This window comes from Enhydra lutris, unplaced genomic scaffold, assembly GCF_002288905.1.
Source record: "Enhydra lutris kenyoni isolate GAN:26980312 unplaced genomic scaffold, ASM228890v2 scaffoldscaffold4, whole genome shotgun sequence".
Lineage (NCBI taxonomy): Eukaryota > Metazoa > Chordata > Mammalia > Carnivora > Mustelidae > Enhydra > Enhydra lutris.
The window spans coordinates 18,227,376-18,241,036 of record NW_019154088.1 but is presented as its reverse complement, the minus strand read 5'-3'; the positions used below and the strand labels follow the sequence as shown (position 1 = coordinate 18,241,036).

Sequence of the window (13,661 nt, the reverse complement as noted above, 5' to 3'; positions counted from 1 at the left end):
TGTACCCGTTGTGTGCACAGACATTTCATTCTGGATCCATTTGTTTAGTAATAATTAGATGCAGGCCAAACATTTTTCAGGAAGAACACAAGTGATGTTGTGTAATGTCCTGTTGCATCACATCAGGAGGCACTTGTCAGGCCATCCTGATCATGACCAGTTGGTGAGAGTGGTCACTGCCAGTCCTTATAGGTACCTTTCCCCTACTGATCTTTGGTGTGATACTTTGAGAATATATGAATATCTTGTTTCTTGAAATATTTCAGTGGTTTTAATACCTATTGGTGACCCTTGTTTGGATTATTACATTGGGGGTTATAATGATAATTTTTCTTGTTTTGTTAATTAGATATTCTTCTATCAAGATCTTTCCTCTTTCCCCCTTTCTGTCCTTTTTCATAAAGTTTTATTATGGGCAGATGGATTTTTAAAGATTCATTGTGCTATAATCCATTATTACCATTATTCTGTTTTCTTTCCTTCTTTTTTTTTTTAATGAAGTTTTATTATGGGCAGATGGATTTTTAAAGATTCATTGTGCTATAATCCATTATTACCATTATTCTGTTTTCTTTCCTTCTTTTTTTTTTTTAGCCAACATATAGTAGATCATTAGTTTGCGATGTAGCATTCAGTGATCCATTAGTGTGTTCATCACATCACTTGCCCTCTTTAATACCCATCATTATTCCTTTGGAATCCATTTTCTTTGTTGAAGTGTAATATGCATACAGAAAAATGCACAGCTAACAAGTATAGAGTATAATGAATTATGTCAGTGTGACTACTCCTGTATAATCACTGCTTAGTGCAAAAGTGGGAAGAGTAGAGTATATATTTTGTATCTGACTTATATCACTGAGCATGGTTTTTGTCAGATTTATCCATGTTTTATATTTTGTTTTAATTGCTGTGTTGTATTCCACTGTATGAATCTACCATAGTCTGTTTATCCATCCTCCTTTTGATGGATACCTGGTTGGTTTCAAGTCTTTTACTATCATGAGTAAAGCTGCTATGAATGTTGCTGTACATGTGTCTTTCAGGACCAGTAGTTGGCCTAGGATTGCCTGGGGGAAAGGATTTTGGCAGCATTAAACTGTGATTTCTTTACCCATGCAAAGGCAGGGGTGCTGTTTTCAGCTGCCAGAATCCTCTCTGAGCCTCTCACAAAATATTAAGAACATAGTTTTGGATTTTATTTAAATAAATGTTAATATATTGTATTATTCACTATCACAGAGTACTCAATCTGTGTGCCACTTACTGTCAAGGCAACTCCAAAAAGGGAAAACTGTTTATTCTGCTTACTTGAAAAATACAGATTTTCTTGTTTCATCAAATATGGAAATGTGTATCTACTTATGTAAATATAAATGGAGTATAACCACATACAAAATTCTCTTTTTGGATTACAGAATTTTCTTAAGCAGATGTAACTCTTGTTATATCTGTGACCTTGGGGGGTTTTATAATTTCTGTACCTCGTATAACTAAATGAAGAGATAGTTTTTTAAATATACACATGCATAGCCAGAACTCACTTAATTGTAAATTGTGGGACTTGTAGGTGATGGTTTACATAGATATGTACAGCACCACTGCAGAGTGAATTTAATAAAAACCATGTAGTAGCTTTTCTGTCACACAAAAAAAAGCAGGGAAAACAAAAGCAGCAAAGCAAAAATAAATTTCTAGTCATACTTTTGTACATGTTCACTGATTTTTACATATATATATTTTTTCCAGTAGTGGCTACGGAGGAGGTAGTTACAGCAGAATCTGTGGATGGTGCCATTCAGCAAGTAGTTAGCTCAGGGGGTCAGCAAGTCATCACAATAGTCACAGATGGAATTCAGCTTGGAAATTTGCACTCCATTCCGACCAGTGGAATAGGTCAGCCCATCATTGTGACCATGCCAGATGGACAACAAGGTTGGTAGTAGGCATGTGCATAAAGTTTGAATTTATTCTCAATGCTCGGGAAATTGTGGTGTTTCTCAAAGTATTTATTTATGCCTTAAATTATATTTTTGTAACCTTTTGCAACAGACGTGATTGGCTAATTTTATTTGCTTGGATTAGTATTGAAATGAACTTGGTATCTCTAAGTATATACTAGGTGGTAAAAAGAATTGGCTCCAAAGTATTCTGGTTGGAAAATGAGCTTAAGTAAACAATTCAGAATCTGCTTTGGACAATAATTCCTTATGCCATTTATTGCAATTCAGATATCATATAGTCTTTTAAAAATACCATGTTAGAAAAGGCTCCTTACAAAGAAGTTGGGCTTAGGACTTGTAGTAGGAATGTGGTAGCCACTGTTAGCAGCTTTGTTGAGAACATTCCCATTTTTTTCCCTCTTGGAAACCACTGAAAGCAGTAAGGTAGATTAAACAAAAGGTTGAGAAAACCATAAAATTCCATATATTAAGTGCTGCACAAACCATCTAAGTCCATTAGCATCAGGGCAAGAGAATCTTCATGAAAACCCACAGTGGTGCATCAGGAAAAGAGAAGAGATTGAGCTCAGAAATTAGCAATAAATACACACTCAGCAAGACAGGGCCCAGGCTATGTAGGAGGTGCTGTAAGCAGGGCTGAGGTAGACTAGGGCGTGAATGCTGGAGGAAGCAGAAAGAGAAGGTGCAGAAAATTCCTATCTGAGCAAGCATTGCCAGGTACCCAGGACCCCCGCCCCCAACAAAAAAAAGTGTGTGCACATGCATAACCTTTTAGAAAATGATTAGAATTGCAGAGACTGTGTCCCTTCATGGCTAGTGAAAGAATTGGGGGAGGGAGGGGCTAGAGCTAGAGGTTTGGTTTAGAGTGACAGAGGAGGTATGGCACTATAGGGTGACCAGGTCTCAGGGAAAAAGTTTGTCTCTATAGCAGAAGAGGAGCCCTTTGACCTGTGAAGCCTAGAAGGCCATTCTCTTCCATTCTGCAGAAATCTGCTGATGGCTAGTCCAAAATTTGGGTCAGGCCCAGATGCTTTCACAAAGCTTCAAAGAACTGATTCTAATTTTATAGAAATAAGAAAACTTTCACAGTTTGTATGAAGCAGATATAATGTTTCTAATACCTGACTGTACACAGACAGATTACTCTCAACCCACGAACAAATGGAAAGAAATGTCATGTTTTTGGTTGAGAAGATTCACTCTCATAAAGATCTCCATTCTCCCTGAGTTAATTTATAAATGTAATATGATACAGAAAAAAAAAAAAAAACTTTTAGTTTGCTAGGGCTGCCACAGCAAAATACCACAGACTGAACGGCTCAACAGAAATTTATCTTCTCACAGTGCTGGAGGTTTGAAGTCCAAGATAAGGTGTTGGCAGATTTGGTTTCTTCTGAGGCTTTCTCCTTCCTTGGCTTGCAGATGGCTGCCTTCTCACTGTGTCCTCATGTGGATGTCCCTCAGTCTGTGTTGTCTTTGTCTTAATCTCTCCTTCTAAAATAACAACAGTCATACTGGGTTAGGGCCCACCCACATGACCTCATTTTACCTTATTTACCTCTTTAAAGGCCCAATCTCCAAATGAACAGTCACACTGTGAAGTACTGGGGGTTAGGACTGAAGTATTTGAATTTTGAGGAGGACACAATTCAGCCCATAACAGAGACTAACAGGTTTTTTTCCTGCAACAAGTCAAACAGATTCTGAAGTTATATTAGTGGGTGGAGAAGGGAAGAAGATTAAGGAAAACTCTGGGAAAGAAGAGCAATGAGAGGCACTTAATGAGTATTAAGATAAAACTTTTAAAGCCTCTGTAATTAAAAAATGTGTAACTGACATATGAATATATACAGACTATGCAGACAGTCCAATGAAGCAGATACAAGGTTCTCAATTCTTTTTGGGTTAATTTATAAGTGTAATGTAGTATGAGTTAAAGGAAATAAAAGACTTTAATTCTCAAGATCACTAATGTTTTAAATTCCAGTGTACTAAAAATTTTACTTTTTTTCATTTCTGCTTACATTTATAACTGACAGAGCTTTTAATATTTTGATAAAAAACTTCAAAGGCTATTACACAATTATAATTTTCCCCATTGATTATTAAAATTGCTTTGCATGGTTCCAGCTCTCACAGTCATTTCTATGGTCCGTACTGCTTTGCTATGCAGAGCAAGGACAGCCTCTCTCTCTCAGTATGTTTATATCTGTATAAAGAAATACTAAAAATTAGGGATAAAGTCCAACAAGCCAAAAGAAAAACAAGCAAAGGTTATACACAGACAACGGTCATAATGGCATGTCCACGCAGTGGACTGTTATGTGGCTAGATGAAAGTGAGCACTGTATGTGCTGAAGGAAGATACCCTCGGTACATGGAGTGAAGAAAGTGGAGGGAGAACAGTGTCTCTATTGTATGTATGCTGCCTTTTGTGTAAGACAGAAAAATGAAAATGTGTGTTCATGTTTGTTTTTATATAAGTTAACACAAGAACAATAACAAGAAACCAATAAATGTGATTCTCTATTACGGTAATTGGTTTTTCACCCATATAGTGAATATGTCATCTGTAAATCTTTTTAAAAATAGGTACTTTAAAAATAAATAGTATTCTTTAAAAATGCACCCTGAAGACAAACATGGATATCCTCATAAAAAGAAAATTAATGCTTGTAAATTATTTTGGAACATCTTTATTTTAGATGAGTTGCATCAACAATGTTACAACTAGGTTTATGAAATGAAGTAACATAAACTTTTTTTAATTTTAGTATTAACAGTACCAGCAACTGACATTGCTGAAGAAACTGTTATAAGTGAAGAACCACCAGCCAAGAGACAATGTATCGAAATAATTGAAAACCGGGTGGAATCTGCAGAAATAGAAGTAAGGAGTCTTTTACCCGGTGTGTTTTGCTGCAGTCATCCAAAATAAATTCAATTTGCTTTTCTATATATATATTTTTGGTCTTTTATATTTATTACTGACAGTGTTGTTTTGATACAGAATGAAAGTACATAGTACTATTTTGTCTAATTATTTGCTTATACATAAAGCAAGCCCTCAATAAATACATATTGAATGAATGAATGAATGAGTGAAGAATTTGTTTATAACAAAGTCTGTCATCATGGTAACATTGTAATGAATTTGGTTCTTGCACTCCATCCTTTATTTTCTATTAAATTTACATGCATCGTTCTCACAAGTCACTGAAGGAAATGTCACTGTATATTGACAAAAACCATTCTTTTCTTTCCAAAGTGAAATACAAATGCCTGTTTGGGCTGGAGGATCCTTTTAAAGAAGGTTGATGTTTGTTGACTAGGTTACTTTTTAAAAAAGCCATACATAACTGCTTATTTCACTATTAAGTTCTTTAAGAAGGAATTTAAATTTAGATTAGCTGTTGATAGGAATCAGCTTTTTTCCCCTCCTCCCAAACTAGTTTGGAAGTGTAACCAGACCAGAGTGCCTCACAAATTTTTTGTCTCACATGACTGTAAATAAAACTGTGTTCCCTAAATTTGACATTAACTCATACAAAGTGAAAACAAAATTATTCTTGAATAACTTCAAAAGATCAATTGCAGTATAAAGGACATTGGACTTGAAATTAAATGAGCTGGATTTGAATCCCACCTCTTTCCCCTGTTAGCTTTGAGGCAAGTTATCTTACCTTCCTGAATTGCAGTTTTATTTTCTTTCAAATTGGAGTTTTGGATAACTTTCTGCATTTGAATAACTTATCAGAATTAAAAAGTCGGCATACTCATTATACACATACTCATAATACCTGATATTTGTAACCAGTAAATGTTGTTGAATATCTTAAATAATAATAATGGTGGTGAATGTCTAAGAATTCTTAAGTGTCTTGTTTCATCGAAAAGAGGACTTTTTTTTTTAAGTAACTAAAAAGCAACATAATTCTGACTGAGGACAACTAGAATGTATCTTTGCTACAGTTCGTGTTAAGTGTAATGCTGGTACATCTTTAAGCTACAATCACAAAGAATATATTATTGAGTTAACAAGAATCCCAATTCATGGCTTAGCCAGAATGTTTGCCAAAAGTATGACTTTAATTATTGAAGGTAAGTTGTTTTGTTTCTTCAAAATTTAAAATGATATTCAGTAGACAGAAGTTCTTACAGACTAGCAATTTTTTTTCATTAACAGTATCAATATACTTGTTATTTAGTAATCTTGTGAAAAAATTTTGTCATGTACTTTGCTTTTTTTTTTTTTTGCTTTAACTGTTTAATAAAATGTTTTTAAATTACTTGAATTTTTATTAAACATAAGCTTACTAAATTCAACAAAGTATATATTTAAAACAGTGAATGTGCATCTTGTACCTTTATTTACCTAATAACCCTTAAGTGTTGTTTTCCTCAAAGGTCAGCCTGATCCCCTCTTCCCTGACTTAGTCTTCTTAGAGACCTGGGAGAATAATTACAGATAATAGGAAAGTATGAATTGAGGTATATAAATTAACTAGAACCAAGGCTAGAACTTTAGGGAGATGGAGTTTTAGCTTGGTTTAAAGAAGTGTTTTGTTTTGTTTTTTTGTAATTAGAGCTTTCTGGTTATGGAACTCTCATTCTCCATCACCAGAAATGTTCAAGCCAACATTGCATGATCTTTCTAGAGCTCTTACAGAGAGACCTTGAAGCTACAATGAGTCTAGATGGTAGAGGGGGCTGGGGATATAGAATGAAAAGAGGCCTCCAGTGTTTTCATCAAACCAGGTAATCATTTCCTTATAATACATAGAGTGGTGCTTTTGAACTTATTTTCTTAGATGACCAGTGGAGTTGTCTTGGGGGCAGACTTTTCTACTCTAAGTGACAACTTAACCATTAACTAAAAAAGTTTCTTGCAGGCAGTGATTCTCAGTTGGGGCATTTTTGATCCCAGGGGACATTTGGCAATGTCTGGAGACATTTTGGGTTGTCATAACTAGGGGCATGCCCCTGACCTATAGGGGATAGAGGCTGGGCCTGCTGCTAAACATCCTACAATGCACAGGACAGCCCCCATAGTTAAGAATTATCTGGTCCAAAAACATCCATATTGAGATTGAGGAACTCTGCCCTATGGGAATTAAAGAATTAACTCATTATTCAGAATCTGACATGTTTGAGTTTTCTCTGCATGTGTGTGTCTACAACTACCAAAGAGAGTGTTTATAAGTCAAGTGTTAAGAATTTATATTTACGTTTCCCGACTAACATTGGAGAGGTTTATTAATAATCTCTACAAAATTGGTTTAAATTGTAGAAAATGTATTATAAATGCTACAGTTTTTATATCTGCGTTGTAACAATATAAGAAATGAAATAGATTTGTTTTTCAAAGGGGAGGTATGAATAAGACACCAAATTGCAATAATGTATATCATATCACCCCCTTGATATTACTGCACTAAAGATATTTTTAGAAGCAGTGTGCTATATATGAATCAGTGAATTCTTTTGTAATGTGGGAGGGAAGAAATACAATTAGTGTATTAGGAGTAACAGATTTTTTCCTGTTAATTTACTTGTGTGAATTCAGGAAATAACTTTATTTTTTAAGTGTTTCAAGATTCATTGTTTATGCACCACACCCAGTGCTCCATGTAATATGTGCCCTCCTTAGCAAGTTTTTTTTTTAAATGAAATATTTGTGTCTTCTAACCAGTGATGGATTGAGATCCTTAGTGTTCTTTTAAAAATTGTTTCCTGTAAAGTTTACAGTGTTTGATTTGATGCAGTTTTTTTCAATCTATTTTCCTTTTATTGATATTCTTTTGATCTATCAGAGTTGAAAATTTTCTGTTCTCCTTTTTTTTTTTTTTTAAGGTTTTTACTCATTTGAGAGAGTGAGCAAGACAGAGAGAGCAAGAGTGCAAGCATGAGCTGGGGGAGGAGTAGAGGGAGAGGGAGAAGCAGACTCCTCTCTGTGCAGGAAGCCCTACTCAGGGCTCGATTCCAGGACTCCAGGATCCCAACCTGAGCCAAAGGCAGACATTTAACAGACTGAGCTACCCAGGCGCCCCTCCTATCTCTCATAGATAAGTTTTTTTATTCAGGGTGGAGTAGGCAAAGGGCCAGGTAGCAAATACTTTTGGTGTTGTGGGCTGACCAGTCTGTGCTTCTCTACTCACTTTTGCCATTGTAGTGGGAAAGTAGCCATTGACACTTTGAAAATGAGTACACATGCCTTATTTCAGCAAAACTTTATTTATAAAAACAGGATCATATTTGGCCCTGGCACTTGGAAAATTGATGTTTATACACAAAGAAATAGCTTATACACTCTGCCCAGTTTTTCCTCTCTTTTTAAAGATTTTGTTTTTGACAGAAAACACAAGTGGTAGGGGGAGGGGCAGAGGGAGAAGCAGACTCCTGGCTGAGCATGGAGCCCAATGTGGGGCTGAATCCTGGGACCCTGGGATCATGACCCAAGCTGAAGGCAGATGCGTAATCGACTGAGCCACCCAGGTGGCCCAATTTCTCTCTCTCTCTCTCTCTTTTTTTTTAAAAGATTATTTATTTATTTATTTGACAGACAGAGATCACAAGTAGGCAGAGAAGCAGGCAGAGAGAGAAGAGGAAGCAGGGTCCCTGCCAAGCAGAGACCCTGATGCGGGGCTTGATCCCAGGACGCTGGGATCATGACCTGAGCTAAAGGTAGAGGCTTTAACCCACTGAGCCACCCAGGCGCCTCCAGTTTCTCTCTTTTTAAACAAATATTTAATGGTTAAGAATATGGATATGTTTTATAATTTTCTGATTGTGTTATCTTGGTTAGGTTTAAATATTTAACCTTTTAAATCTTGGTTTCCCCATCAGTTACAGGGAAGAAATAACAGCACCTATATTATCAGATTTTTGCAAAGTTTAAATGAGAACACATGTAAAGGAGTAGAATTTATAATAAGTGCTCATTGTTAGTTGCTTTTATTATCTTCCAAAATTTATAGAGAAGTGTGGTAAAACATGAACCACTATACTGATGTTTTGCCTTATAATAGCTAAGGTAAAAATAAATTTGAATACTAGAAAATTAAAAATGATATCACTGTTTCGACAGAATTGCTACCAGCTGAAGCCAAATTCAAGAATTTTGTTTGAAGATAAAAAAGCAAACTCAAATCTTCCCTTGCCCTGTTATTCCATTGCTTGGGTTTGGAGTTGTGGTGTAAGATAAATATATCTTCTCAGTTGCTACCAAATCGTGATTATCGTCAGAATTTACTTTTTTGGAATTCTTCTGTCTTAGACTGTTAAAGGAAAAATATTTTAGTATTACATATTATTAGGTGAAGGTGTGTTTATTTACAAATGTCAAAGTCCTTTTTACTGTGCTTTTACTGGAAAAGGTCAAAGCTATTGGATTGGTATTTCTATTTAGATATAAATCCTCAAATGTCAGTCTGTTGGACTATTCATGTGTGAAACAACCAAACTACTGTTTATGTTAAGGAAATGTCTTGTATATAATATATGTTCAGTAAACATTTAACAAATAAATTTGTAAACAAAGGAACTTTGAGTAAAATAAGAAGTGATATTTTCCACTTTTTAGAGATTTTTATTTGCTTTGAAAAGTGAGATGGCAAGAAGATTCTCTCCCCAAATACCTATATTCTTGAGAAGTAAAAAATGGAAACACTTAAAAAAAAAAAACCAAAACTTTAATAATGTTAAGTGTGCTTTCAGTCTGGAGGACTAAGTATACTTAGATAAGTATACTTATCTTTCAGGTTTTACAGATACAGTCAAGAAATGGCAGTGTAATATGAATCTTTTATTTGGCCTGGTAGGCAAAAGGGAGCTATCTTTTCATTTATAGGAAGATATACTCTAATTGAAATAAAAATATGCTATAAGGAAAATAAACTATATTTACTGTTAGACTACCTCACTCAGTTTGCTTTCATTTGCTGAGTGTGAATCATTGCTGTTTCTAATGTTAATGAAGGGCTAGTACAAGGAGATGCCTTAGAGTTAGAGAGTGTATTCCAGTATTTCCTACCAAATTCAAAACTTGTGTTATCAAAGGATCTTATTTCTTAACACATGTAAAATTTTAAAACACTATGTGCAGCCATGAGTGCTCCTGCCAGAGGTGGTGGTCTAGCTCCTGGAGACGCAGCCCCCTTCTCCCGTTCTTTCTATTGGCGTGCTCTAAATTCTCCAGAGTTCACTGCCAAGGTAGTGGTGTTGATTATTACCTGAGGTTCGTCTCTTGGTTGTTGTCTTTTCTGACTTGCTTCTACTTTGCCATCTTGCCTGGAGAAAGGGTAAGAAGAGGATAAGAAAAGGGTAGCAGGGTAAGGCATGGGCATTTCTTAAATTGGAGATGAAGGGAGCATATGTTTCTTGTACATTTTGTGTAAATGGAAGATTTGGAGACTACTTATGTGATCAATCATTCCCACATTTGGTGGACTCGGGAAAAATACAGGATGGATTTAGCTTCATTCCCAGTATGGGGAAGGGAATGGAATCGAAGGAAGGAAGGAGTCTTACACTTGCTCCTCCTTGGAGACCATGTGACTAGTGAAGGGGAGGGAATCTTTTGGTGTTCACAATGGACAGGAGTCCAGTGACAGGAGGAAGAGACCCTCAAACTGTCCTTTTCCCCAGTAGGCTCCTGACCCTCACCTTCAGTTCCATCTAGTCAAGTGTCTTATCCAGTGTGACCCTGGCATTTCCTTCTTTTTTTTTTTTTAAAGTATTTTATTTATTTGACAGAGATCACAAGTAGACAGAGATCACAAGTAGGCAGAGAAGCAGGCAGAGAGAGGAGAGGAGGAAGCAGGCTCCCCGCTGAGCAGAGAGCCCGATGTGGGGCTCGATCCCAGGACCCTGAGATCATGACCTGAGCCGAAGGCAGAGGCTTAACCCACTGAGCCACCCAGGCGCCAGAATCCTGGCATTTCTTATGATCATTCATAGCCCTCCTACCCTGAGTCCTCATCCCCCTAAAAGGTCCCGGTCCTCTGTAATGAGGTTGAGCTTGGGCCTGTGCGTGTCGAACTTTTGTCCATGTGCATACTAGAGATATGAGAAAGGAGCCTTTGAAGTGTTTTCCCTTAGGCAACTGAGTAGGGACAGAGTGAAGAGGAGAAAAGGTATCATTTTCATTGGACTAGATTTGTGTTTAGCTCTCAATTTATTGAGGAATTTAATACATATATTTTGTATTTGTATAATTTAGTGAATTCCACAGTAGAGAAATTAGTATTTTATTGGTTTGTAAAATGGGATAATTTAGGAAATATTAATCTAAACAGACATTGTTCGTTCCACAGATGAGGAATCTAGCTTGTTACCAGAGAGGAAGATAGTATTAAAAGCAGTAATATTAGAATCTCATAAACCCAACTGTGTTACTGTGGAAAGGCTACATCATCTCTGAGCATCGTTTTCCTCATCTGTAAAATGGGCATAATCTCTGTTTTACAGGCTTGTTATTGGACATCACCTTGTTTAGTTACATAATGAGTGCTCAATAAGTACTAACTTCTATAGTCTGTTATACCTTTACATAAAAACATCACAGAGATGTGAAGAGGTATATTTCTCTCTTAAAGCTCTTCACTGGTCTTTGTGGACCTCTACCTTTATATGTATGACAGTCTGGGTTCATTATGTTAATCCCACTTTTAATTAGGGAATGCTTTCTTGAGGTCAGAAACTAATCTCTGTCAGAGTGTGGAGCACAAAATTTGGGGCTTTAATTATTAATGAATTAGTTGACAAGGCAAGACATCTTTGAAATATCAATAGGTGGCTACGTCAAGTTCCTACAGATCTTTCAGTTTGAGGGATGCGTGCTTATGTGTATTAATCATGTATTCATGCAAACATTGAAAAAACCTTTTCTTTCAATTAGGAGAGAGAAGCTCTTCAGAAACAGCTGGATGAAGCAAATCGAGAAGCACAAAAATATCGACAGCAGCTTCTAAAGAAAGAACAGGAAGCAGAGGCCTACAGACAAAAATTAGAAGCGATGACTCGTCTTCAGACTAATAAAGAAGCTGTTTAATTAACTATGAACATGTAGTTGGATTTACTTTTGGTTAAGAAAGAACACAGTCTTGAACTGTACATCACAAGGCGCAGTTGCAGGAAGCCAGGATAACAGAGGAGACTACGGATTGACGATCGGACTTAAGCCATGCGCTCTGAATCCTTGTAACATAAAACTCTACTTTAGAAGTTGTGAAATGTATTTAAAACTGAATTCTGTAAATAGTTTTTGTTTTTTTACAGTTCCAGATGAGTTATAAAGATTGTTGAAGAGATCCAAAAACACAATAAGCCACTGTTTTTGTGAATTCTTTTTGATTTTAGTATGAACCTTGATTTCTCAGAAACAGAACAGTTTTAAGGGTGATCGTTGTTGATTAGACCAAATGTTATGTAAAAATTATGTGGTGGACTGATGCTGGAATTACTCCTGTAGGTATAAACTTCTATATGAAGAGAAGATTTCTCCCAGGAAATCTTTGTACAGCTTTAAGTTGTCTCAGATTCTCTGAAAACATTTTTTAGAAAGCAAATTTTTATATTTGTTCAATTTCAGCTATACCCAAGTAGATTTACATGTATATGAAGCAAATATTTTTTAAACTTTCTGTTTGTACATATTCTGCATGTTTTATAATTTCAAAACGCATCACTTGCATAGGTATTTTTCCCACAAAGATGATGAAAGTGAACTAGGGGGGAAAAATCCTTTTATTCTGTAGGTCATTGAAAGTTAAGTAAGCTAGAAGCTGGTTTTATTGGGATGACAATGTTCTTAGAAGGAGCAGCTTACAAGGTAACTTGAATTTGCAAACTGCAAAAATCTATGCTTTTTTGAAAATTTCATAGTGGGGACGTGAAACTGTATTCTGTGCCTTCCATCATGATTTCCACATGAAAGCACTTTAAGGCACTGGATTTTAAGATAATGTTTTTGGAATACTCAGAGCATATGGGTTTCTGAAATATTTCATGGACTCATTTTCCCCCAGGAAATTATTCTTATGGAAAAAAATGCTTTTGTATGTAGAACAAGAACTTTTTGTACTACAGTGATGCTAGGTATGTCTAACATAACTTTTACTTTTCCCTGTGAAAGCTGTATGTCTGTGCTGTGACTTGCTTTCATCACAATATTGTTGAATTCCACAATGTATGGACATTAAACTCTGACATACTGTTCATTCTTTTTTGTAAAACATAACTTCAAGCTCTTTTTTCTTGCTTTATTTTTTAATGTCTTATTGCTTTATGAAAATGTTTAACCCCAAAACCCTTCTAGATTACCTATCTGTATAAAGAAGCAATTACCTTTAAAACTGTACTCTGGCCTACTTTTCTATTTTACAATTAAATATCTTTTCCACATACATTCAGCGTAGACTTATATTTTGACCACACATTAAAAATTTTGTTCTTTATGTTACAGCCATATTCCGCCAGAATGAGAATATATACATTCTCCACACTGTATCTTACAAATCCTGGAGGTAATCTATTGGGAAGTTGCTAGCTCTCTCACGGGCATTATTATAGTTGTTAAGGTAATGAAAGGATCTGTGATCCATCAGCCTGATACTTGATACTTAGCAACTTAGAAAGGTTCAAGAGCAAATTTAAGAACTCTAGAAAGAAGAGAAAAAGACCTTTAAAATTTACCAC

General features: G+C 35.8%; 1 protein-coding gene across 4 annotated transcripts in view; it reads left to right on the top strand.

The window, feature by feature from the left end:
* The window catches only part of LOC111158740 (GA binding protein transcription factor beta subunit 1), a 73,426-nt gene extending 59,974 nt beyond the window's left edge, over nt 1–13,452 (top strand). For all 4 annotated transcript variants that reach the window (XM_022520998.1, XM_022520979.1, XM_022521005.1 and 1 more), the window contains exons 7-9: nt 1,750–1,935; nt 4,739–4,854; nt 11,863–13,452. In XM_022520998.1, the coding sequence (XP_022376706.1) occupies nt 1,750–1,935; nt 4,739–4,854; nt 11,863–12,015 (455 nt within the window). In that variant the 3' untranslated portion in view covers nt 12,016–13,452. The remainder of the gene's footprint in view (nt 1–1,749; nt 1,936–4,738; nt 4,855–11,862) is intronic.
* The last annotated feature ends 209 nt before the right edge of the window (nt 13,453–13,661 follow it).